General features: G+C 42.8%; 1 protein-coding gene across 4 annotated transcripts in view; it reads right to left on the minus strand.

Annotated features, from left to right (window-relative positions):
* The window catches only part of MAD1L1 (mitotic arrest deficient 1 like 1), a 439,244-nt gene that overhangs the window by 246,663 nt on the left and 166,021 nt on the right, over nt 1–26,560 (minus strand). For all 4 annotated transcript variants that reach the window (XM_053365680.1, XM_053365678.1, XM_053365679.1 and 1 more), the window contains one exon: nt 6,701–6,757. In XM_053365680.1, the coding sequence (XP_053221655.1) occupies nt 6,701–6,757 (57 nt within the window). The remainder of the gene's footprint in view (nt 1–6,700; nt 6,758–26,560) is intronic.

Raw genomic sequence — 26,560 nt, forward strand, 5'->3', positions numbered from 1 at the left:
TAATTGAATCATGCGCCGGAATACACTGTGTCAGTTAGCTTTGCGGGTTTATTATCCTTTGATACAGTAGTTTTGAACTACACACATGACATGTCATTTGGTGGCAGATACCACCAAGCCTTCTAGCAGCTGCTCAGTCAATGTGACTTTGCTTGGCGCTACAAACCAGCCAGGCATTAGTCCAGGGTAGCTTCCCTGTGCAACAGAAGAACATAAACCTTAATCATTAGCACTAGCAGGTTATCTCATAACCATAATTAAACAATAAAACCAAAAGTAAGGTACTTTCAAAGTTGCAGCCCTTGCTGCAATAATTAATCAGTGTTGAGAGATTTCAATGCCAGAGTTAGGAACGACCATCTCACATGGGAGAACTGAATAGGCCCTTTGGTATTGGCAGCATAAATGAGAATGGACAAAGGCTGCTTGAGCTGTGCTCTTATCACAGCCTCTGCATCATTCTTCTTTACCAAGGCAAAACCCTGAGTGTCCTGGAGACATTCAAGGTCAGGCCATTGGAACCAACTGGACTTGATTGTCACCAGATGATCAGCACTGAACTGTGTTCATGTCACACGGAGCTACCACAGCACCTACTGTGACACAGATCACTCCCTGAAGGTGAGCAAGATTCATCTCCAGATAAAGAGGACCGCAGTACAAAGCAGAAAGTATGGCTTTGGATCAACTTTGCCAGAACAGTCATACCTGAAGTTTGTGAATACTTCTCTGATTCTGCCCAACAAGCTCTACTGAACTGCCCCAGAGATAGCATTGAAGCAAGGTGGAACCAATGAAATCTACAACACAGCAAAAGAGAGCAACAGTTCCCTGACTGGTTTGAGGTGGGCATAACAGACATGGAGCCTGTTATTACTGCAAAGTGCGAGGCTCTTGTGAAGTGTGCATCCTGCAAAAAGGCACTTGCTACAGTGAGAAAGGCAAGGAGTGAAGCCCAGCAGATTGCCAGATGATGTGTCAATGGCTACTGGCCAGAGCTGTGTCAGAGCATTCAGTAGGTGAAAGAAAAAGTTCTGGTAATCCAAAGTTCCCAAGGTGAAAAAGGCCACGTATCACCCTGCCTAATACTAATATCATTCGCACCTTTGGTGGCTAGAACTCAGGGTAGGCTCTTTCCTGCTGTGAAACCCAACATTTGGAATATTCTCCCAGAACCAAGGGAGTGTAGCTGATAAGAACATTAGCCTGGGGCCAAGTTCCAAACCTTAGTTCAGCCATGAAACTCACTGGATGACCTTGGGAGAGTTATCCTCTGTTAGCCTGATCTCCTGCACAGGATTACTGAGGGGATAAGATAGAGCATGCTGTCCTAAACTATTTAGGGAAAAAGTGAGCTGCACATGAGATATATAGATTTACTGCTGCTTCACTGCTGACAATCTTAAAATGCTTCTTGAGGTCAATATCAAAATTAAGTAAGTATTAGGTTAAGCAGGGTCTTTACTGCAGCATCTTTATTTTGAAAACATACCTGCAGAGTCTGTGGCTCCTTACAAAACAAGCATATACAAATACACTGCGGGCAGATTTTAATTCAGTAGATACTCAGGAGACGAACACTGGCAATGCTCTTAGATTATGAGTGTAATTTGAAGTAATTGCTGCCTATTCAATATCAGGAGCATAATGGCTATGATGAGGGATTAGATACATTAGCTTTATACCATGGTTAGGGAACCTGTGAACCTCCAGATGTCGCTGGATTACAACTCACATCAGCGCCAGCCGTGGCCTGTGATCAGGGATGATGGGATTTGCAGTCCAAGAACACCTAGAAGGCCACAGGTACCCCATCCCTGTTCTATAACGATGGCACCAGCCTCTCTTTCCAGATCATAGTTACTTGCATATCAGGATAACATAATTTATTCATCTTTTTTGCTATTTATTTCTTTATTTAATTTATATGCCACCCTTCATCCATGGATCTCAAGTTATATCACAACATAAATACACAAAATAAAAAACAAAAACACTTTTAAAGGCTTTTTAATGTATGCTTTCCTTCTCAAATGATCGTTCCAACATGGATCAGAGTTATGCATGTTCCTGAAATATACCTTAGTACAGGAATCATACATATGGTTCCCAACTCCTCACTCAAACCATGTGAAACAAAGCCAACCAGACTTTGGATCCTGGTAAACATCACTAGATCCACTACTCTGAAATGATAGTTAAACTTTCTTCAGGGCAGATGTGGGATGTCGCTTGTAGAGCTGTTTATTACATGGAGGAGCCCAAAAATCTACTGAGCCATGTGATAGCACCTGACAAGTTTTTTTGCCATTTTATTGACAGCCACGGTGGTAAGCTCACACACAGAGTGACTGGTGGAAAAGCAATATCAACATGTGCCAGAACACTGGTCAGGGAGCAGCATTTTTCATACCGTTTCAGCCACAGCAGCTTAGCATCAAACTAACAAGGACTCGATAACAGAGAAATAATGGAGAGGAGGTGTTGAAAAGGGATTGGAGAGAGGGAAGGGAGAGACTAAGAGTCATACGGTATCCAACATCAGACGAATGAGTGCTACCACCTAAAGCAAATCTGAAAGAAAAAAACTAGCTGGGTTTCAGCACAACATTACAGAAAAAAGTAGGACGAGGATGGCTGCTTCAACATCATCGTGTTAAGAACTATTTAATGTTTAAATGTTTAAATAGCGCTGTGGTCTAAACCACTGAGCCTAGGGCTTGCCGACCGGAAGGTAGGTGGTTCAAATCCCTGCAACGGGGTGAGCTCCCGTTGCTCAGTCCCAGCTCCTGCCCACCTAGCAGTTTGAAAGCACATCAAAGTGCAAGTAGATAAATAGTTACCACTCTGGCGGGAAGGTAAACGGAGTTTCTGTGCGCTGCTCTGGTTCGCCAGAAGAGGCTTAGTCATGCTGGCCATATGACCTGGAAGTTGTACTCCCTCGGCCAATAAAGCGAGATGAGCGCTGCAACCCCAGAGTCATCCGCGACTGGACGTAATGGTCGGGGGTCCCTTTACCTTTACCTTTAATGTCAAAAATTACTGGAGCCCCCAGGTGGTCATCCAAAGGAATGGCCGCATCCAAGCAAAAATGTTTTCCCCCTGCTCCTGTTCATACAAGTAAGTTTGGTGTATCACGGAGAAGGAAGCATCTATGAAATGAACTCTTACTGCAGAAAACAGAGGAAGCTAAGTCACATCTGTCTCAGGAAAAGAATAAGAAAGGGAGCTATCAAGGTTTAGAAGCAGCTCATCACATGCCCTATGTGCTCTTGCACGCTTTCTATTCCATCCTGCATCATAGCACAGCTTTCTCATACTAGAATTTGAAGGGAACTGCTCCAGATGGAATAAAATTTGAAACAGACACTGCACACACTTTGCACTAGCAACAACGGCTCTCCAAATGGAGGCTGGCAACTCAAACCCAATTGAAGAACTGAGGGAGTTAATTACAGTGGTACCTCGGGTTAAGAACTTAATTCGTTCCGGAGGTCTGTTCTTAACCTGAAACTGTTCTTAACCTGAGGTACCACTTTAGCTAATGGGGCCTGCCACTGTTGCTGTGCCGCCGCCGCCCAATTTCTGTTCTCATCCTGAAGCAAAGTTCTTAACCCGAGGTACTATTTCTGGGTTAGCAGAGTCTGTAACCTGAAGCGTCTGTAAACTGAAGCGTCTGTAACCTGAGGTACCACTGTATTTCTCTCTCTCTCTCCCCCCCCTCCCTCCCTCCCTCCCTCCCTCCCTCCCTCGGAATGCTTACAAAAGTATTTTTTTGTGAATGAGTACAACTATTTCCTACTCAAATATTTTTCATACACACAGGCCCCATAATAGATGCTGGCTATTTTAAAGAAAGAAAAGAAAAATATAATATGTAGGCCTAGAGCAGCCAAACCAGTTGTCAAATGGAGTTATCACAGCCGTTTCAATATCTCAGTTAAAAGCCATTTTTGCATCAGATCTGAAAGAAGCTAATCCTCCAGGAAACACCATCTATTGCACAGTCTGACATAGCTGGCAGGCTGTCCTTACAGAAAGCCCAAAATTGGAACTGCAAGATGGTTACAAGCAGCTGAAAAACCTTGGCATGCATATAGCAGCTCATTACTGAAATCACAAGCATGCTGGCAGCCAAACCAAAAGTGCATTAATAGAGCTGTCCAAGGTCTGAAAATGGGACCTGCAGGAGTTGTCCAAGTTTCATGTGAACTATTTGTTCAGAACTGACCAGCACTTCCCACAGATGTTTTATATGTGGGATATAATTTCTTGAGGATATCTCCTCGGATTCTGTAATTATCTTCAGGGTACTGTATTTTCACAGTACAATGGTCACACCTTTATATCTATATGGTCAATGGCATGGTTCATAGCTCTTATACCACTGTGGCTGTCAGCATCATAATTCAGCATCATAATTCAGTGGCAGAGAACATCCTTCGCATATGGCAATTCCTAGGCTCAATCCCTACCATGTAGTTAAATAATCAGGTAGTGGATGCTGAGAAACCTCTCTCTGCAGCAGACCCTGAAGAACCCCTACCAGTCAAGAGCACTGGACAGAAGGTCAAGCTTCTAATATTTACACCAGGTCTGGCCAATCTAGATGCCACATAATGCCTACCAATTGGAAGACTTGGTTTCTGTGCATGAACTGGGTTCTGAGATCCAGGTACACATTGCTCTAGTTTACAAGGCTATGTGGCTCCCCATTCCATCCCCAGAGTCCCTGAACATGGGTCGATCTGTAAATGTGAAGAAAACCTGTCAAGACTTTAACATTTTGTGAACACTCCAGGCATGTGGCTTTTATAACAGGTAGTTCCATCAACTGGTATGGTATTTAACCACTAACAGCTGCATACATTTCTTTTAGTGACAGACTGTGCTACAAGTCCCTTTCACTTTCATGAATAAAAACACAGATTCCCATAAACCTTTGGTGCTCGTGTTATTTGTTTTGCACTATTTAGGTCTGCTTGAACTGAACTGTTTTGACCGTGAAACCTTTTACTTTGCTTATTTGCAGGTTTTGAACAGTCAAACAATGAAGTAACAGATGAATATAACAAACAATACTGAAGAAACAAATTACAGTTTTCTTTCTTACAGCAAGCCCAGAGCCCAGTTCCTCCAGCCAACGAATGTGTGGAAGGGGATAAAACAAATGGAATCAAGAAACATGTGGGGGGTGTAAAACATTATAGAAATCAGTTTGCAGAAAATTCTGCATAATCACACCAATTGCCCCCATTTAATAGCTTTGATAAATGAACTGCTACCTCTGAAAAGTATCTGACATTAAACAAAGGGCTGCATTTCTGTTCAAAGTCATCAGGGCATTCACCATTTATTTTTGAATATGACAAGGCAATTTTCCTACGTTAATACGTCAATGCTTAATCATAGAGTATCGCGGGTTCAGACAATGTGCCATGAAATTTGCAAATCTTTACGCCATGAAATAAGTACTCCTTTACTGAAAATTAAATGCAGCCCTCCAGCTCTATTCTAAGAAGGCATGTGGAAAGCAAAAACAGGGGTTCTTCCACAGAGCAGCACAGCATAATCTATCTCACCAGAGTTTAGGGATTTGTCAACTGAAGGTGTCCTTGGACAAGCCAGAGAGTGGAAGTGTGGGGTGGCATATTTTCTCTCACCACTTCTGCACCTGACTTGAAACTTGCAGAAGCTGACATCTCTGGAGATGTGTGTATGCTTTCCAAGCATCCCAAAGCATGGAGAGAAAGTTTAACTCTGGGATTCAGATGGGGACTGGAAATATGGCAGGTGGAAGCATGGGCCAATGACGCATCCACCTTCTGCCATGAGAAAGAGGAACCTAGCTATGTCTTTTTGCTTGTGTTTTTTTCTCTAGATCATGGGTAGGCAAACTAAGGCCCGGGGGCCGGATCCGGCCCAATCGCCTTCTCAATCCGGCCCACAGACAGTCCGGGAATCAGCGTGTTTTTACATGAGTAGAATGTGTCCTTTTATTTAAAATGCATCCTTGGGTTATTTGTGGGGCCTGCCTGGTGTTTTCACATGATTAGAATGTGTGATTTTATTTATAATGCATCTCTGGGTTATTTGTGGGGAATAAGAATTCGTTCATTTGTGGGGGGGCATAGGAATTCATTCATTTTTTTTCTCCAAAATATAGTCTGGCCCCCCCACAAGGTCTGAGGGACAGTGGACCAGCTCCCTGCTGAAAAAGTTTGCTGACCCCTGCTCTAGATCAACCTTTGCCAAACTGGTACCCACCAGATATTTTCGACGAGTGGTCTTTGACTGACAAGTCATGATCCACTATGAGGTCATGGGTATATGATGGGCTACAACAGCAGCACTACCAACCATATAGATACTGCATATGGTGAAAAAAGAAAAGAAAATTGGGATAGGTTCTCAAATGCATGTTTGGGTTAATGGTGATTCTAAGGCCTTAAAATGAAGACTACTATTTTAGAGCCCAAGTCCCATCAGTCCCAACCAGCAAGGTCATGCTTCCATAAGACCTACCATCATATAGATATGCTGACTGGAGCACTGCTTTGCTAACTAGACTTTTGCTGAGCAGATCTTGTATTTTAAGTGAATGGATGTGGCTCAAAGATTATTCTTGTCCCCAAAGTCCATTTTTACCATGTATTGCAAAGAATAATAATTTAAAAAATCAGCAAACTCTAACACTTACCAGGTCTGCTCTTTGTTTCTGATTCCCAGCTTCTTCTAAAGTCTGGGACAGCTGAACCTTCAATACAAAAAGAAAGAAAGAGAATGTTCAAGAATTCAACAATAGCAAAAACAGAAGTGGAGAGGAAAAAAGAGTAAATATAACAAAGTGATAAAGGGGCTCAGCTGTGACTCAAGAACCCCAGTGAACATGTCACCTCTGCTCAGCTTAGGACTACATATCAATTGTAAACAGGAAGGCATCCTCACAAGATGACCTTCCCCATCGCACTCCTCAGCTCAAATTTCTCTCAAAATTTTGACCAAGTTTGAAAAATGTTAGGGTCTGAGTGTTTTTTCCTCAAAAGCCAATATTAAAATGAACAGAAGCCCAGCCAGAACTTCAAGAAGGGAGAAAGAATGCTAGAGAAAGCTGATGCAAGTCATCAATGATAATTATGTCACCCTTTTAGAGCAGTACTTTTTATTTTATTTTGAGGCTGACAGGCACTCATGGGAAAACAACCTCAGCATACATTTCAGAAGAAGGTGACTCAAAGGAAGAACCATAATGGGGGAAGTCTTCAGTGAGGGAAGGAGGGGAAAGAAATGCTGCAATAAAAGTTTGTCTGGAGTATTACGGTCTCTTGGTTAAGGAACACTACTGCTCAGTTTTGTTGAAGGGACTCATACATCATAGAAATAATCTCTGTATCAAGTCACTTGGATGGAAGGTCTTCAACTGGAATTTCAGAAGAAAAGATGGCATTCTTATCTTCTTTTAGAAATAACATAAAAACATGTTCTCCCACCACCACCACACTTCTCTTTCATGAGATCATGTCAGAGACCAATCATCTTCCCTATAGCTACACAGAAAAGATTAAAAAATAATCTCAGCGGATGACACAGAAACCCATTTAAACCAGAATAAACAAGCTCAACGAGAACGGAAGCCTTTCATACAAACTAATTCATGTCATTCCAGGCAGATACTCATTAAAACTCTCCAGGGTCTTTAGAACAGCATCCCTTCACTGCATGAAATGGTATTTACAAGCACAGCATCCAAAACACTGGTGAACAGCAAGTAGTTCACTACAAAGAAATGGTGCTGGTTTTGGATGTAGTGGGGAGGGGGCATCAAGCCACGAAAGCTAATCACACTGAAATGCAACAAAACAGAAATCATAGTCTCAAGAGCTCAACATAAAACGTGTTGCTCAGCTTCTCAAGCAAACACCGCAATTATGAGCTTGCACTGGTCCCTGGGTTCAGCGGGAGCTACCGTGAAGTCAAAGAACCTGGCTGTGCACACCCTGCAATCATGTCAGATTATTAAAATGAAGAGGTGCTCAAACAAAATGAATGTGATTCTAATATAAAGCTGGAGCCCAGTGTGGGAAAACGGAAACACACTCATTAAACACTGCGGGATATGCCTGCCCTGTGCAGACAACAGCGAGTAGAGGGTGGGCAGGAGGGGAGTCCTAATTAAATTACAGATAAGTTTGGAGCTAAAATACTGGGAGATTGTGTGTAAATATATGGACACCTAGAAGCAAATTATCCCTCAATATTTAATTAGGTTGAATTACATGAGAAGGCTGGAGTCAACAATGAGATACAAGGAGGAGGATCATAAGTTTTGTTGGCAACAGTGATTACAAAGTTCTTCAGGGAAAGGAACTGACTTTACATAAACACAGTGAAAATGAGTAAGTAAACTCTGATATTGGTGCAATATCCATCCGAACAACAGGTGCTGAACATCAGCTAACAACTAAATTGCTAATATTCTAACAAAAAGATGTAAGTTGCCCCTCAGATCAGCCTCCATACCAGAGAACCATCAAGGAGCCAAAGTAACACTAATTTTGAAAATGATGATGGTGGTGGTGATGTTGATGGTATCCCATCCATCTGGCTGGGTTTCTGCAGCCACTCTGGGTGGCTTACAGCACATAAAAAATTCTAAACATTAAACATTAAAAATTTCCCGAAACAGGGTTGCCTTCAGATGTCTTCTAAAAGTCAGATAATTGTTGGTATCAGGAAACGGGGTAGTTTTCCTGAAAATTAGAGGCCGGTGAGCTTAACTTCTATCCCAGGAAAACTGGTGGAGAGTATTTTTAGGGATAATATAACCAAGCATACAGAAGAACAAGCCTTGCTGATGCAGAGCCAGCACAGCTTCTGCAAAGGCAAGTCTTGTCTCACCAACCTATTAGAGTTCTACAAGGTCAACAAGCATGTAGAGAATGGTGGTCCGGTTGACATAGCATACTTAGACTTTTACCAACTTGGATTGGTCCATATCAAGGCTGAGGAACCTTTTTCACTCCAAGTGTCACATTCCCTCCTGTGGAAACCTAGAGGGGGACATGTGCCAGTGGGTGGAGTCAGAGACCAAAGGGGACAGAGTAAGAGACATGATGTTTGCCTTTGTACAATAGACTACATTCCAGTCACATAAAACTCAGGTTTCTATTTGTGCACAGGTGTGCACCCTCTCTATCCTCCATCTAGGCAAGCAATATACATTTTCACAGTTCAAAGACACATTCCACCTAGGCAAAAGCATCTGAAGAGAGTACAGAGCAGTGCCAGAAAGGGACAAGACATGGCTATGTGGCCTAGGGAGAGCCCCAAGAGGATTTGAGGGTCACATTTTGTCCCTGAGCCTGAGGTTCCCTATCTTTGGCTCTATATCTTGGTACATAAAATGCAAAAGTAATCAAAAACAGCCTGACAGCCACACACAAACACTGTTAATTATGAAGGAGAAATCTACCTTTGAACTTAACCAATGGATCATTTAATCAGTGTGCTTCAAGAAAGCTGCCAGCCGGTGTAACAGCTTAAAAGCAGCAGCTGGAAAGAGACTTGGGAAGGCACAAAGCAGCCTGTTGAACCCCTTGATCCTAGCACACTTGGACTGTTGTTGTACTGGGCAGCCTCAGAGAAAGCCAAGGGAAATTACACCATTGTTCCTTGGAACTTGTCTTTCAGAGAGGTGGAACAGATTGGCTTTCCATGTCATGAATATCTGCCAAACTGCACCTTAAGCCAACGTGCTGCATTATATGGTCTTCGATATCTTAATAGCACTTTCAGTTTTCAACACATACCCATGAAGGACTTGCCATTAATTTTATTGGGACAAAAAGGGACAGCTCTTGGCTAATATACACTGGACTTCATCTCTGGTAAACACAACAACGTGAACAGTGCCACCAAAATGTTTGCTGCATTTTTTTTAAGGTCCTGCAGTTTCGTGTGCACGGCCAGACCACCCTTCAGACCATCCTTGTAAGTCCCAAAATAAACACCCCTTGGCAAGGACACTGCTGCCTCCTAGCTCAAGACCAGTCCAAAGCAGTGCATACACAGCTCCAGAGATTTAAAGAAATGACCCCATTATTCTGCAGCTCTCTAGAGCACCTAGCTAAGCCTCAAAATGATTTTAATACACATGGAAGCACTGTGAAATACCTGTATTCCCATTAGTGCAATCACAATCAAAATAAGTTAATGGGGACTCCTCGTGGAAGTAAATAAGAATATTCCCATAAGTCCGACAAAGGTGTTATGGAGGGAGTGCCCAGATCCAAAGGAGAAGTGGGAAGAGCCCAAGGAATTGGAGTTGGACAATCCCGTGGAAAGTTTCAAAGAGTTGTAAGTTGTCAATTCTGGGCCACAAGAGGTGTCTGATCCCATGGAGGAACCCAGTAGCTTGGGGAATGGAGATCTAAAAGGTTGTCAGAATAGTTGTTCTTAAATATTTTTACTGATAGCTTTATTCTTTTTGTAAAACATTTTGAGGTGTGGTATTTTTGTGGTTGGTTTTTTTTTACCATTAAGTGGAATATAAATTTTGTGAAATAAATGGCCTATAAAGGGAGCATATTTAGGGGAAATATATGAAAGTGACTGTACCAAGGGGAGGAGTACCTGGCACCGAGGGGCAGCAAGATGGAACAGGAAGACTCATTTACGAAAGCAGACAGAAATTCCAAAACAAAAGAAGACTGAGTTAGTTCAAAGCCCAATGTTCTGCTTGGAAAATCAGATTTAACTAAGGCAGCCTTACTGAGCCTATTATACAATACTTGCAAACAAAAACAAAATAGTAAGCACAGCTGCATGCAGAATTTCCAGACTGAAGAATCAATTAAATGATCATTAAATTGTTATAGTAATCATTAATCAAACCACTATTTAATTGGTGGACAGCCCTATTAATTGTATATATGAAAATATGATCAGATCCCTGCTCCTAATTTACCACAGAGCTTCAGCCTAGCCTTCTAGAGAATGCCAGACAGCGGATGCAATTTGTCTCAGTGCTGCAGCTTAACTTGAAGCACAAGTATCTTTTCAGACACTGAGAGAACATTTCTCTGCTTATCTTACTCTCTGAAGATTTTCAGTTCAATGGCCCTCCTCAAGCATCTCCTAAGGAACAGTAATTGTAGCTACATCAGTTTGTTCTCTCTCCCTCTCCCATAAAACTTGCACACAAACCTAAGAGAAATATTACACAAAGGTAAGTAAATCACAGAGGACCAGGAGCACTGTTCTCCTTGTATCTGTGACGAGAATCTGTGAAGCAGCCATTAAGGCCACCTACTGAATTTGAAATAGTTGCAATGGAAAATCCCTGAGAAATAACAAATTGTTTCAGGCACAATCTATTCATTATCAAATAGGTGGTTAAATTGGACACATCAACACCCCCAACTGCTTCTCTGGAGCCTGACTGGGAGCCAATTGCCTTTTTTGATGGATTATGCTGCTCCAGAGCAGAGTGCGGTTGTCACAGAAGCTCTGGGCTCCTTCATCTCTACTTAGCCTTTCTAACCAAATGTTCCAGGGCAGTCTCTGGCCATTGGGCAGCACATCCTAATCGGCTTGGATCCCTTTGCTATTTGTTCTCCAACCCCTGTCCTCCAAAGTTCCTTACCGCCTTTCCAGCTCTGTTGCGTTCTTTGCTCAGACTAGCTAGAGCTCCAGAAGAGGCACCATCTCAGTTTATTACATTTGCAGCTCAATGAAACCTACCAGGCTTCAATCCCCCTCACTCACCCATCTTAGCCTTTTCACTGGATGCTTATTGCCTCTGGTTGAAACATCTTGTTATCTATGTGCCAGGGTGCCTGATCCTCAAAAATTCATAAGCAACCCCCAGAGTCTGAGTACCAAGGACAGCCTTGTGACTTACTACAGTTTCTCACAGAAGAGCTTCTCCTCACTCTGCATGGTCAATATTTGTGCTTCTCTCCATCTGTTTGTTCCCCTCTCTCCCTCAGGTACCCACACTGCTTCGTAGAAATGGGCATTTCCATTCTCACTTCCTTCAATAGGAGTTACACCTAGAGCAGGGGTCTGCAACCCGCGGCTCCGGAGCCGCATGTGGCTCTTTTACACCTTTGCTGCGGCTCCGGGGCGGATACTAGCGAGGGGAGGAGGCGCATTGTGCGCCCCGACACTCCCCACTGTGGCGGGCGCTGTACTGGCTGTGATGTCGCATGGGGGCGGTGTGTGCGTTAGTCACGCACCGTCCCGACGTCACCTTCCCGCCCGCCCGCTACATTGTAAGGGGCATGTACGCTGGTCACTGCATTGAAAGGGGGCATGTACGCTGGTCACTGTTTTGAAGGGGAGTGAAGAACACACACACAAAAAAGGTAACTTGTTAATTTAACGTTTATTTCTATGAGGAGGAGTAATTCTGAGGGGTCAAACAAAGAAATAATTAAAAAAGTGACAAAAAAGTTATTTTTATAATGACGAGTTTTGCGGCTCCCAGATTTTTTTTCTTCGGGAACGAGTCCAAGTGGCTCTTTTTGTCTTAAAGGTTGCAGACCCCTGACCTAGAGTAAGGTTACCAGATTTTTTTCGATGAATCCAGGGACACTTTTCAACTTCAGTAGGAATGATAGGATTTTGTATGGGGACTGATTTGTAAATCCGGGGACTGTCCCTGGGAAACGGGGACGCCTGGTAACCTTAACCTAGAGCCTGCTACCTTCTCACAATATTTGGAATTAAATACCTCCTATCTTTACTGCCTTTTAGCTTTAACCCCAAACGTTGACAGTCCACTTTGAACTTTGCCTCAATAAACATAAGAACATAACAGTAGCCTGCTGGATTAGGCCAATGGCCCATTTAGTTCATCTTTCTGTTCTCACAGTGGCTAACCAGATGCCTGTGGGAAACCAGTGAGCAGAACATAAGCACAAGAACACTCCCTCCTCCCTTGGTTTCCAGTAACTGGCATTCAGAAGCATTGCTGCCTCCAACTGTGGAGGCAGAGCATAGCCATCTCCATTCTTTTGTTCACTTCTGTTAGAATCTGCATCGTAATCATTCTGTCTTTTCTAATAAACTATAAATTATTTCATTCCAAGTTTTGATTCTCTGCCTATTTACTCATTCCCTGAGGCACAAAGGTATATGAAATAAATGAAATATGTGTCATCTGCCCTGTGGGGCATCATGACTCTGAGTTAAAGACCCAACTGGTCTGTTCCTTCTGGGCTCAATTCTCCAGCGCATGTAGATGACAACAACAGTGACAACCTCTGGACACTTTTTCTCCTCGCTGAACTTAAACATGGTTTATCTTTGACTAAGCAAGGCCCGTACCTGAAATCAGTGAAACCTAGAGTCTTAGGGCCCAGAGTGCAATTCCAAGTTATTATCTAGGGGCCTTCTTGGGTTCCTCCTTTACATATTTTAAAGCATGACATGAACCCATGATCACAGTGCCTGGACACAGGCAATCAAGTTTTATATCCACAGCAGTGACCACAGGAGGAATGACTGCTGGGAGGAGTGCAGAGAGAAGAAACGGCATGTGCATCTGCAGCAGCACAACCGGATGGCCTTCATCTCCCCCACCTGCAATAAAACATGTCTCTCCAGTATCAGCAGGTGCTATAACTCTGCAACTTTACTCCAAAGGCACACTCCCAAAACAGACAGATGCCAACAGGGACCCACACCTCTCTTCCCCTTTCACACCACTTTGCCTCAGGTACATGACTAAGTCAAGTCAGTCAATCCATTTTTCAATCTATTTGCTTTCCAGCTTGAAGTAGAAGATGGAGGCACTCACTATGGTAACACAGCTGCTCTGGAGAGCACAGTCAACATACAAATCATAATTCTAGGCTTTTAACGCAGCAAAAGCCCACAGCATTTTCCTCCTCTTAATAAGACAGCTGTATACAGACCTAGCAAGTCAATTTGGGTGATTATTGGCCTCTTTACCTACAAGGTCACAGACCCAATATGAATCCCTGGTTTTTGAAATGAAGCTCAGTCAAGTTTCATCAATATCTCGGAGTCACTTCTTAGTCTCTGCATTTTCAATAAAAAAAGGCATCTCACAAAATTATACTGGAGAAATCACAAGCCAATCCTATTTCAGCATCTTGTTTCAAAAACATGGAACCTCAATAAGGCTAAGCAAGTGGCTGTTTGCTATGAAATCCAAAAAACTTTTCTTTCCTTTTCTATTTATCTTGCAACCACTCTGAAACAATCACAATCTTTTGATTTGGGGGAGACAGCAACATTGTCTAGCTAGGTTCATACCTGTGTCGAGCATAATACAATCACAGCTGAACCACCTGCTCAAAGAATACATCTACATTTGCTGTCCTAAATGAAAAAAAAAAACAGAACCCTGGACAAACCAGTGAAGGATATAGCTGCGCCATCCTCTCTCATTTTCTTATAACAACAGCAAAAGTAGTTCTACTAATCTGGGGTTCCAGCTAAAATCAAGGAAGGAATGGCTTAATTTATTAAAGGAATTTCAGAGCATGGGAAGTCACCCAAAGATACATAATTTGGCATGATTATTCGGCTGTTTTGTTGTATTATAATTTGGAATGATTTAATGTGGTTTTTACTGGATTGTTAAATTGGAAAACTTAATAAATATCATTTTAAAAAATACAAGTCTTGAATTTGAAAAAGGTGCCAATATAACATTTTTAAAAGACACTAAAAAATGTATTCACCTTCTTGTATGTGATATTTTCATACGTTTTCTGGTTTTGCTGAAACCAGATTTGATTTCAAACAGCTGTGAAAAGCTCGATTGTGTGGGTGGAAAGTATTGTGACAAAAGTATGTTCCAACAGTTGCACTGCTAGACTTCAGTTTATTTGCATAGTACAATTCAGTGTATTAAAATATTGTGAAAGCTGGTATGAATAGTAATTTCCACCAGTAAAACATGCCAATTTATAGTACTATGCCAAATAAATTTCAATAGTTAGGGAAAGCTACTGAATTAGCCTTTTCGTACCATACGTCACGAAAAAAATTACCCTATGTGCTTTTCCCAGGTGTCCAAGGGACTGAGCTTGCAGGAAGGAGGAGGAGAAGGAGGAGGAAGGGGAGGAGGAAATAGATCCCCCCCCCCTAAAAAGTAGAAGTGAAAGTGCTGCTCATGCAGAGCTCCAACAGAGCTCCAGCTCAGCTGACCTGGACCAAAGCTGGTCTGGGGAGACTACAATGGCACTTGGCCCAGGAGGATCATTAAAGTGAACCCTGTCCTGCCAGAGGGAGCGGCAATCCCAGTCTCATGTCTGTCCTCCAGGATCACTGAGGAAAGGGCCTTTTCAGTAGTGGTGTCCTGATTTTGAACACTGTTTCCAGATAGGCTCACCAGGTATTCACCCTTTCAGGTGAAGACTTTAAAATTAATAATCCAAGCTTTAGATTTTTTGCTGATCTCTTGGATTCTGCTGCATAATATTTTTTTATCTTGCTTTTACTGTAGTTTTGCTGTTTTAGCTTATTTTTATCACCATCTGTTTATTTTTATGTGCTTGTTATTTTATTGCGAGCCAACCTGATAAATATGAGGGGGTGTGACTGTTAACAAGCAAACAAACAAGCTTCCTACTCATGGGCTGCATCTGCGCATCTCCTGGGTTCAAGAAGGAAAGGTGGCTTCACCTTCCAGCAGAAAGGTACAGAGGTGCAACTCAGGTGTTTCTGGGTTTCTACTTTCACACACAGTTTATTGCAGAAGAAAATACAGATTCTAAATCTCATTGGGGGAGGAAAGAGAGCAAGTCCCAGCACTACAGCCTGCTCATTTCTTCCTTCTTGTTTTCCTTCAGAAGCCTTGGCTACACAGAAGACAAAATACAAAGATCAAAAGGATCAGCAAGAATCTCCTGGGAATACTATGCTTTCTGTAAACACACACTTATTTTGTATGGTGCCCCTATTCCAAGCCAATGGCACTGTTGCCTCTGGGGAGCTAGCATGCTGCCAAGCAAAACTGTCGGGTTGCAGCTCTCTCCTTGACAGAAAAAGGCAACATGACTGATGAAACTCTGCCAAGCCAGCTGCTGTTGGAGTTGCAAGGCAGCTAGGACAGCATCTTGCAGTCACGGCTGAGTGAACCTCTGATACTGATGGACTCCAAGGGAGTCATTTGACATCCTTGGGACTCAAGAAGCTTGATGGTAAAGCACTGCCCCCCCCCAAAATACCGGACACAAAATTGTTCTCATCATGCATACACACACAAATCACAGCTGGCAAATTTACATGCTTAGCATGCAAGAACAACAAGGGCATCCCACTCGGTTCACTGTATGTCCTTCACTATGTAACTGTTCTATTAACAGCCTACCATCTCTTTTCCTCTTCCCTTGGCATAAATGGATATACAAAGGGCTAACCAGAGAACTGAACAGTAAAGAAAAGCAAAAGTAGGACTTAGTCATGTGCATTATAATTTTGATAGATCAACTCTGAGTAGGACTATCACTGGCTACAACTCCACATATCCATGCCCAGGACCAAACGTCTATCCTTCTAACCTCCTATAAATGGCATCATCAACACAGGTTACTCAGACATGCTCCATCCCTCTTTAAATTCCTACACTGGCTTCCTATTCATTCATTGATACAGCACAAACTCCATGACCTTGTCCCTCTATTTCTTCACTCCTGTATATGCCCTTCAATTCCATCCCCTTTAGCTGTCCACAAGTCTCATGCTCCCTCAAACAGCTCAACCATTTCTTCCTGTCCGACTCTTAAGTCTGTATGAAGCTAGCTCTCTTTCAATTCCTTCTTTAAACCTACCTTTTATGTGAAACCTTTGCTTGATAAAACATCTTAGTTCCATGCCCTACTGAAGGGGTGGGGAACTTGTAACATTCCTTTTGGAACTCCAGTTCCCATCAGCTCTTGCCAGTACAGCCAGCAGTTATGGGAACTGGGGCCAAGCACTATCTTGAGGATTATAGGCACTCCACCCCATCCTACTGTAACCAAGCCTGAGGATGCTTAACTCAAATAAATTCCCATTTATTCCTGCCTATATATTCTGACCCTTATGCTGTTGTTTCCTCTTTGTCAAATTTTAGATCATAAACTCTCCAAAGACATGCTACCCACTCGTATTTTATGGAGCAAGTTGTTATAATTTTTTGTCATTATTAACAATAAATGATGTATGAGCGGTTGTTAAAGGTAATGCTCGAAGTAGTGAATGGTTGTAGTGGCTGTGTGAAACAGATGGAGTTACATTGCATGAATGTTGTGTTGTTTGAAAAACTGCATTATACTGCCTTGTAACACTCTCTAATGTTATTTATTTATATTATGTTTTTGGATACTGTTTATGTACTTTGCTATGTGATTTATTTGACATAGTGTTATTGGTGTGTGTGTGTGTGTGTTTATATATGTATGTATATACACACACACACACTTATATTATGAGTGTGTATATTGTAAACTGCTTTAAGATCTTTCAGACTGTAAGTGGTATATAAATGGAAACTTTAATATTATAGTGATAAAAATGAGACCTGAGATTCCTAGAAGGCGCCTGGAGCCCAGGTGGCATAGTGGTTAGAGTACTGGACTAAGATCTGGGAGAAACAGGTTCAAATCCCGAAGCTCAATGGGTGACCTAATTGTCTCTTAATGATGGATGAAATAGGAGCTCGTTGAAGGAAAGGAGGAAAATAATTCCAACACAACCACCACCAACAATAATAAACAGGATGGGTAGGAAGATGATATTTATTTATATAAATATTTATAGACTACACTTTCATAAAATTATAACAAGGAGATGCAACTCAATAGAAACTATATTAGTCATATACACCATCACCCCTTTGCTGTGCTTCATCTTCTATAATTCTGCTTTTCAACCAGTTCTCCACTTTCCCATCCATCTAATCTCCCATTTTCTTTTCTGATTTTAGCTTTGCATTTAAAAATTTTAAATGCAAAAGAACTGCATTAATGTTGGGAGTACTTTGTTAACTCGTCGAAAGTGAGATACTAATGTAAAAATAAATGAATGAATAGGAAACAAACCAATAAGTTTCCTCAATGATTTTTTATGTTAAAGGCTCCAAGAAAAACAAGAACCCCACTACTTGCCTCCTTGATAATTTTGCATTCTGCACTGCATGGAAATGAAGTGTTCCCCCTCTTTTTGTTTCCTAATATATGAAAATGTATTTCAAAAATCAACAAAACCCAAGAGAATTTTTAATGTGCTGCAAGGGCTTCAACTAAACTATCAATCTGATTCCCCGGGAGCAAGCAAATCAACAAATATATTCCCTCCTGGCATCCTCCTTTTAAAGGATTCACTGCTGTTCTAATTGACTGCCGCTGAAGCAAGTTAGTCTATAAATAGGAAACAGGGAAACAGAATGGAGAGCCGAAAGCACATTAAGAAGGAGTGAGCTAGAAAAGAAGGTGAGGGTGCTACCGAGCTAAAACAACCTTTGGGTGCGGAGGGGGGAAGAGTTCGGCTGGGAAAGAGAACATTGCTAGAAGGGTGCAAATCAAACGTGCACACCTCTGTTTGAAGCTGCAAAAGATATTGAAAATGGGGTAATATGGTTTTAAATGCTCTGAAAGAAAAAATGGAAGGGCTAGTTATAATGCAGGGCACCAGTAAATAGACACATTCTCAGTCTAAGCTAGAGGCATTATCAGGCATAACACAATACCAGGTACCTTGGAAATTAGAATTCTGCCACGGTGAAGTGCTCCGTGCGATAAGAGGTTAAATTAAGCTGTGATCCCATACTTTGATTTGTGAAAAGAGAGTAGCCTGACTCGAGACCAGCACTTTGATGGAGCTGACATAAAGTTGTGTCTAGAGGACTGGCACAAAGGAGAAGACAGACTCGGGACTAGCAGGGTCATGGGATGTCTCTCATGTTGCATTCAACTCGGTCAGAAACTGCATCTAAAAATTTTGCACTGGGAAGACTGACACAGGAGCCGATTTTGGAGAAAGAGACAAGTTCTACAAAAGTAGTTCTGGATTCTTAGCATTTTTTCCTAAGCAGGCAAGGTTGTGTACAAACACTTGTAGTGCTTCATGTACAGACAAGGCTTACCTGTGGGTACAAGTAACTCCTTTTCCAAGCAGAAGAAAAACACACAAGACAAAATAGGCATGTTGTAGTAGACAAGACTCTATTAGAGAGTTGGACTACAACCAGGGAAATCCAGATTCATTTCTCCCCTGTCATGAAATTCATGGGGCCAAGTCACCATCTTTCAGCCTAGCCTACCACACTAGATTGGTGTGAGGATGTAAGGGGATACCATACACATCACTCTCCATTCCTTGGAAGAAGATGCAACAAGCAAATAGATTTTGGGGGGGGGGAGGGAATGGAGCTGGTGTATCCCCCAATATGTTGAAGCTATTTCTGATGTCCTCACAGTTTTCACACAATGTCCTGCAGCCTGCAAGGCTATCTTATTGGATCTACATTGAAAGCACTGAAAAGGCAACCCCAAAGAAATGCATCATCAAGTCAATGATATCCATGTGTCACTGAAGGAAGCTCAGCAAAACTCTATCACACTGTTTTCTGCATGCCAATTACCTGAAGCCAACAACCCAATCACACATGATGAGGATCCGTCAACGAGAAGCTGGGTCCTGTCAATCAAGTTGTGAGTTTTATATTCTCCACTGCATTCTCTATTACATTCTCTGAGCAGACAGACAATAAAATCTACTACAAAGTAAATGAGAGAAGCAAATGCATTATGCTTTAAATATTTTCAAGTCTCCACTTTTCACATTTATTCTCTTCATTAAGGTGTCTAAACATAGAAGTCAAAGAAAAAGGACTTCAAACTTGAAGGCTGCCTGTTTCAGAGACATAATTAACAGCCAAAGGTAAACAGGCTAATGTATCTAAGAGGCTAATATATATTTCTGGATATATGCCATAATGCAGCTCTTAAGAACATCACAGCCTGGTTGAGAACATGAGGATACATCTTGGGAGGTGATCTCTTTTCCACCCTTGATCCTTCCCACACTCAGGCATGGAAATAAATTCCAAGAGCAAGTGAAGCTTAGCGCTCTGGTAAATGGAAACTACTGCTGACCTTAAGAACAATAATATACAGAGAATGTGAAATCAAGGAGCTGTTGTGAAGTGGTAATGAACTTTATGAAGGATGTTATGAACTTTGACTTCTTATAGATTCAGAAGTATCCCTTTTACTATCCAAGATGTGCATGTGAGAGAGGGGCATTGTGCTTGCATTACGGAAAATAAATATCACTGCTATCTCTCATTGGGCACACTTCTGCCTTCACTCACAGAAATATGAATCAGAGAAATTCTAGATCTAGAAAGACTGAAGCCCCCACATACTATGCTACTTAAATAAAATTAAATTTGGTTTTCCCATTTACACATATGTCACCACCTTTATAATTTTGTTAAGTATAACATATAACTCTTATGTTAACTTTTTGATTAAATAACACTCCCATTGCACACATATAACACCAGTCCTAAGGGATCTTCACTGGCTCCCAGTACGTTTCCAAGCACAATTCAAAGTGTTGGAGCTGATCGGCCCAGTATACCTGAAGGAGCATCTCCACCCCCATCACTCAGCCCAAACACTGATGTCCCCCTCCAAGAGTCTTCTGCTGGTTCCTTCACTGTGAGAAGCAAAGATACAGGGAACCAGGCAGAGGGCCTTCTCGGTAGTGGTGCCCGCCTTGTGGAACACCCTCCCTTTCAGATGTCAAGCAGATAAAGAATTACACAACTTTTAGAAGAAATCTGAAGACAGCCCTGTACTGAGAGGTTTTTAAAACTTGATGTTTTCATTATGCTTTTAGATATGCTGTAAGGTGCCCAGAGTGGCTGGGGAAACCCAGCCAGATGGGCAGGGTAAACAACAACAACTACTACTACTACTACTTCCTTTACGTCTGTGCCATGCTTCTTACTTCATGTGTGTTTCGTTACAGCGGAACCTCACAGATATGCCTTACATAAGCCAAGGTTACTGCAATGAATTTATTATAAGTTCCTCATGGACAAATAATATTTTAATTTAACTCCCATTTATATTAAAATCAGACCTGCACTTCTCCTGGGATAACTCCCCTGGGTTAACTATGCATTCTACACACCACAGCTTCACGTTTACTCATGACTGTATCAGTTACAGGGCTAAAGTTGGTTACTAACTCCCAGTTGCTTACTCCCTTGAAAGTCTGAAAACAAAAGCTGAAAGAGCAACCTAAACAACTGAAGTATATATGCCCCTGTATCCCAAAATGAGTTTGGGAAACCCCATATCATATATTGCTGGCTGCTGCCTGGTTGGCATGGGAGGGTCTTCTTGGTGGTGGCTCTCTGCCCTCTTCAGTAAGGTACATTCATCTCCCTTGTTATTAACATCAAGAAGAACTTAAAATTATTGCAGTTTAACCTGCAATCTTAAAAATGTTAGTTGTGATTGTTTTTAAATGTCATGTTCTCAGTGGTTTTTTAAATGGGTGTTGAAACAAAACTAAATAAAATAAAAAAATCTAGCTTGTTGGTGTTTGCTGCCTTCAGTTTCTTTATGAGGAAGGCCAGGATATGAATGAATAAAATCTTCATGACAGGGGGACTATATCCAGTGATGACCCAGATAAGGAGCTTGGGAGAAGGAGTAGATAGATGCAGTCCAAGCTTTGGGCCACCTGACATAATACACCTGTACTTCCAGGCTAGTGTCCTCTATGGGATGCCTTAGCACATTTGGAAAATCCTCACTATGATCAACTCCCGTCCAGAAACCTATGTTCCCACTGTGGAAGGATGTGCAGATCCAGAATTGGCCTCCACAGTCATTTACGGACACACCGCTAAGACTGCGTTCACAGAAGACAATCTTACTTGGCCACGAGTGATCACAGACAGACAGGCCTAGCATCACAATGCTCTATTTACGATGGTCTGAACACTCATCTGAATAAATTAAACATGTCAATCTGTACTATGTGCAAACCTGAAGTCTCACGCAACCCATCTCTTTCCTGCTGTTATCAATAGTAATATTCACAGCACATGCACCATTCAATAGTACTACTTGTTTTATTTAGCATAAAATAAAATTTGAGAAACTGCATTGCCGAGTCTGCAGAATGACTGCCGATTTGCTCTAAACCACAAGCCTTTCTGTTTGCTAAAAAGCTTTTGCAGCAACCAAAGCTTGTTTGACTTTAACACTGATTAAGCCAAAAGGATAAGTGGCAAAACCCAAAGAACTGAATAGAGCCAGACAAATTCCCTGAGACCCTGTTATGTTTTTATGGAATGGCATAGATATTAATCTACAATTTAATGTTTGCTGGTGGTTTAGGCACAAGGCGCTAGAAAACAGATTTGCTTTTTAAAAAATATTCTCTGCATCTCAGAGCATGAGTAAGCCTTCTCTTCAATTTCCCACAATAAAGGGAAATACTCAAATTTAGACATGGGCATAGTGCTATGACAAGTTCCTGTTTACATGCTACCCAGGAGGATTTATGACAGGTAGAGTAATTCAAACCCACAACTTACTGTGCCAGAGGGGGCGGGAATGAGGCAGGAATGTCCCTCCACCCAGCACTCAAGGAGCAGGGGTAGACTTTAGGTCAGGCATGTCCAAAGTCCGCTTCGTGGCCTAATCCAGCCTGTTTAATCCAGGCCCTGTGGCAGTTTATTTTCTGAGCTCAACAACTTCAATCCTAAAAAAAGGTCAGCAACTTTGGTTGGCCCTTACAGCCCTTCACTTCACCAAATCTGGCCCTCTTTGAAAAAAGTTTGGACACCACTGCCTTAGGGCATGGGTAGGCAAACGAAGGCCCGGGGGTGTATCCGGCCCAATCGCCTTCTAAATCTGGCCCACAGATGGTCCAGGAATAGCGTGTTTTTACATGAGTAGAATGTGTCCTTTTATTTAAAATGCATCTCTGGGTTCTTTATGGGTTCTTTCATTATTTCCCCCCAAATATAGTCCGGCCCCCCACAAGGTCTGAGGGACAGTGAACCGGCCCCCTGCTGAAAAAGTTTGCTGACCCCTGCCTTAGAGTCTTGAATTTCAGTGGCACCCTGTGCGACAAAATTCACACAGACACACACACACACACACACACACACAATTTAACACTCATACATACACATACACACACACATATCTTGCCTTCCAATCAACAACATAGTTGTGGCACCCAGGAGGCTCTGTGCCCTGTGCAACTGAACTGGTTGTGCTCCCCTAAATCCACCCAATGCACCCCAATGCACTTGGTTGATCAGCAAGCAGGCGGTCACTACAGCTAGAGTATCCCCACCAGTGGTAGGCAGTGTAACCCCAAAACAGAGTGTTTCAGGGGAAGGGAGAAGACTGAGAAAGGCCAACAAAATATCAGACAATACTCACAAAACAGAGCCAACCCTCGCCCCCCAAAAAGGCCAAAAAACCATCAACGTAAAAATATGGAAGGGGTGTGTGCCAATAGATGTGTCTGAGGATACTATGGTCTCACAAGGGCTACTTTGGGGGCCTCATTCATACACACACTATCTCTTTATCCTCTCTTGCTATGTCTGATTTCCTAAATAAGCAAAAAAAAAAAAAAAAAAAATTGGTGAAGATACCCCTCTGACCCAGTTGAGATCTAGGCATGATCGACTTGATCTATGAGTTGAAGAACAACTAGCTAATCCTCAGTGATTCAGAGAAACTGGCTTATATAGACACAGAGTTCTGGGGAAAAAAATTCTGGGATGGAACTTTGAGGTAGCGTTGAGTCACAGCAAGCACACAGAAGTTCAGTTAATAATGAATTGTACTCACAGCTCTATCTCTCTCTCTTTTTCTCTAATGGACAACTGGTAACCAAGAGGCAGGAAGCCCCTTTCTCTATTATGCACAGAGAGATACTTATGAGTGCAGACCCCTTTGCCAACATTTGCTACACACAGCTCATCAAACAGTAGCCCTCTGCAAGGCATTAATGTGCAAGGCATTAATGTGATCTGTATGAAATAATATTCTGTGTTCCTCTTTTTACTGAGAATGTCACTCTCTTAATGAACTCTGGCTCTTGGAGACCATGCCCAATGCTGACAGGCTTCTTGTCTACTTGCTTTCATCTCTCCTTATATATATATATCTCTCTCCTGATATCTCCGCCCCCTACACACACACACACACACACACACACACACACACACACACACACACCCTCTATTTCCATGAAGTTTATATGCCAGAGCTAAGAAAAATAGTGCTCTCCAGATGTTATGGGCTACAGCTCCCATCAGTCCCAACCAGCAGGTACAATAGTCAGGGAGCATCCGCAGGGCAACTTGCTGACAACCACTGTTATACGCCAAACAACTTTGATCAGGCACCTCTATCCAAAAAGGTATGCACTCCCATTGGCCCTGTTTAACAAGGACAGCCTTGTCCTTCTGGTCACTCTCCCAATAAATTATTGTCCCTATTTTGGGGGAGGAGGTCCTGCTTTCAAATGTGTTGTTAACTTGAGTTTATTTTTTTGTTTATTTTAACAAGTTTTTTATGTAGCAAATTCTATAAGTGGCTTAAAAGAAATATTAACATTATAAATAAAAATCAGTTAGAAACAAGTAATTAAAAACATTTAAAAGATAATTAATTTTAACAGCAAAAGATAAAAACATGTTAACATCTACATGTCTGGATAGGCTTGTCTAAACAAAAATGTTTTAAGCAGGCACCAAAAAAGACTGCAGCAGATGTCCCTGCCTGATGTCAGCGGGAAGGGTAACATCGGGGCCCAGTATGGGCCACATGTTCTCCTGCAATGATTTTGCAAAGTTTTTTGCAGATAAAATCGCTCAGATTCGGGAAGAAGTAGACTCCACCGTGGGAGCAGGGCCGGGGAGGGAGAGTGCTAGAGTTCTGTCTAGTCAAGTTGAGTGGGATCAATTCCAATCTGTTACCTCCGAGGATGTGGACAGGCTGCTTGGACGAGTGAAACCAACCACCTGTCTCCTGGATCCTTGCCCATCCTGGCTTATAAAAGCTAGCCGGGAAGGACTGGGCGATGGGCTTCGTGGGGTGGTGAATGCTTCCCTCCGTGAGGGAGCCTTCCCAGACCCGCTGAAAGAGGCGGTTATTAAACCGCTTCTTAAAAAACCATCTTTAGATGCGGCCACGATGGCCAACTATCGCCCAGTCTCAAATCTTCCATTCTTGGGCAAGGTGATTGAGCGAGCGGTTGCCGAACAACTCCAGGCACGCCTGGAAGAAGCGGACCATTTGGATCCCTTCCAGTCGGGATTCAGGCCTCATCATGGGACTGAAACTGCCTTGGTCGCACTGGTTGATGATCTCCGGCGGGCTAGAGACAAAGGTGAGAGTTGTTTCCTAGTTCTGCTGGATCTCTCAGCGGCGTTTGACACCATCGACCATAACATCCTTCTGGACCGTCTTGAGGGGCTGGGAGCTGGGGGCACTGTCATACAGTGGTTCCGCTCCTTCCTCCTGGGCCGTGTTCAGAAAGTGGTGGTGGGGGGTGAGTGTTCAGACCCCTGGGCTCTCACTTGTGGGGTGCCTCAGGGTTCTGTCCTCTCCCCCATGCTTTTCAACATTTACATGCAGCCGCTGGGAGAGATCATCAGGAGATTTGGGCTGGGTGTTCATCAGTATGCGGATGATACCCAGCTCTACCTCTCTTTTAAATCAGAACCAGTGAGGGCGGTGAAGGTCCTGTGTGAGTGTCTGGAGGCGGTTGGAGGATGGATGGCGGCTAACAGATTGAGGCTGAATCCTGACAAGACAGAAGTACTGTTTTTGGGGGACCGGAGGCGGGCAGGTGTGGAGGATTCCCTGGTCCTGAATGGGGTAACTGTGCCCCTGAAGGACCAGGTGCGCAGCCTGGGAGTCATTTTGGACTCACAGCTGTCCATGGAGGCACAGGTCAAATCTGTGTCCAGGGCAGCTGTTTACCAGCTCCATCTGGTACGTAGGCTGAGACCCTATCTGCCTGCGGACTGTCTCGCCAGAGTGGTGCATGCTCTGGTTATCTCCCGCTTGGATTACTGCAATGCGCTCTACGTGGGGCTACCTTTGAAGGTGACTCGGAAACTACAACTAATCCAGAATGCAGCAGCTAGACTGGTGACTGGGGGCGGCCGCCGAGACCATATAACACCGGTCTTGAAAGACCTACATTGGCTCCCAGTACGTTTCCGAGCACAATTCAAAGTGTTGGTGCTGACCTTTAAAGCCCTAAACGGCCTCGGTCCAGTATACCTGAAGGAGCGTCTCCACCCCCATCATTCTGCCCGGACGCTGAGATCCAGCGCCGAGGGCCTTCTGGCGGTTCCCTCATTGCGAGAAGCAAAGCTACAGGGAACCAGGCAGAGGGCCTTCTCGGTAGTGGCGCCCGCCCTGTGGAATCCCCTTCCAGCAGATGTCAAAGAGATAAACAACTACCTGACATTCAGAAGACATCTTAAGGCAGCCCTGTTCAGGGAAGTTTTTAACGTGTGATATTTTACTGT

Source organism: Podarcis raffonei, chromosome 14, assembly GCF_027172205.1.
Source record: "Podarcis raffonei isolate rPodRaf1 chromosome 14, rPodRaf1.pri, whole genome shotgun sequence".
NCBI lineage: Eukaryota > Metazoa > Chordata > Lepidosauria > Squamata > Lacertidae > Podarcis > Podarcis raffonei.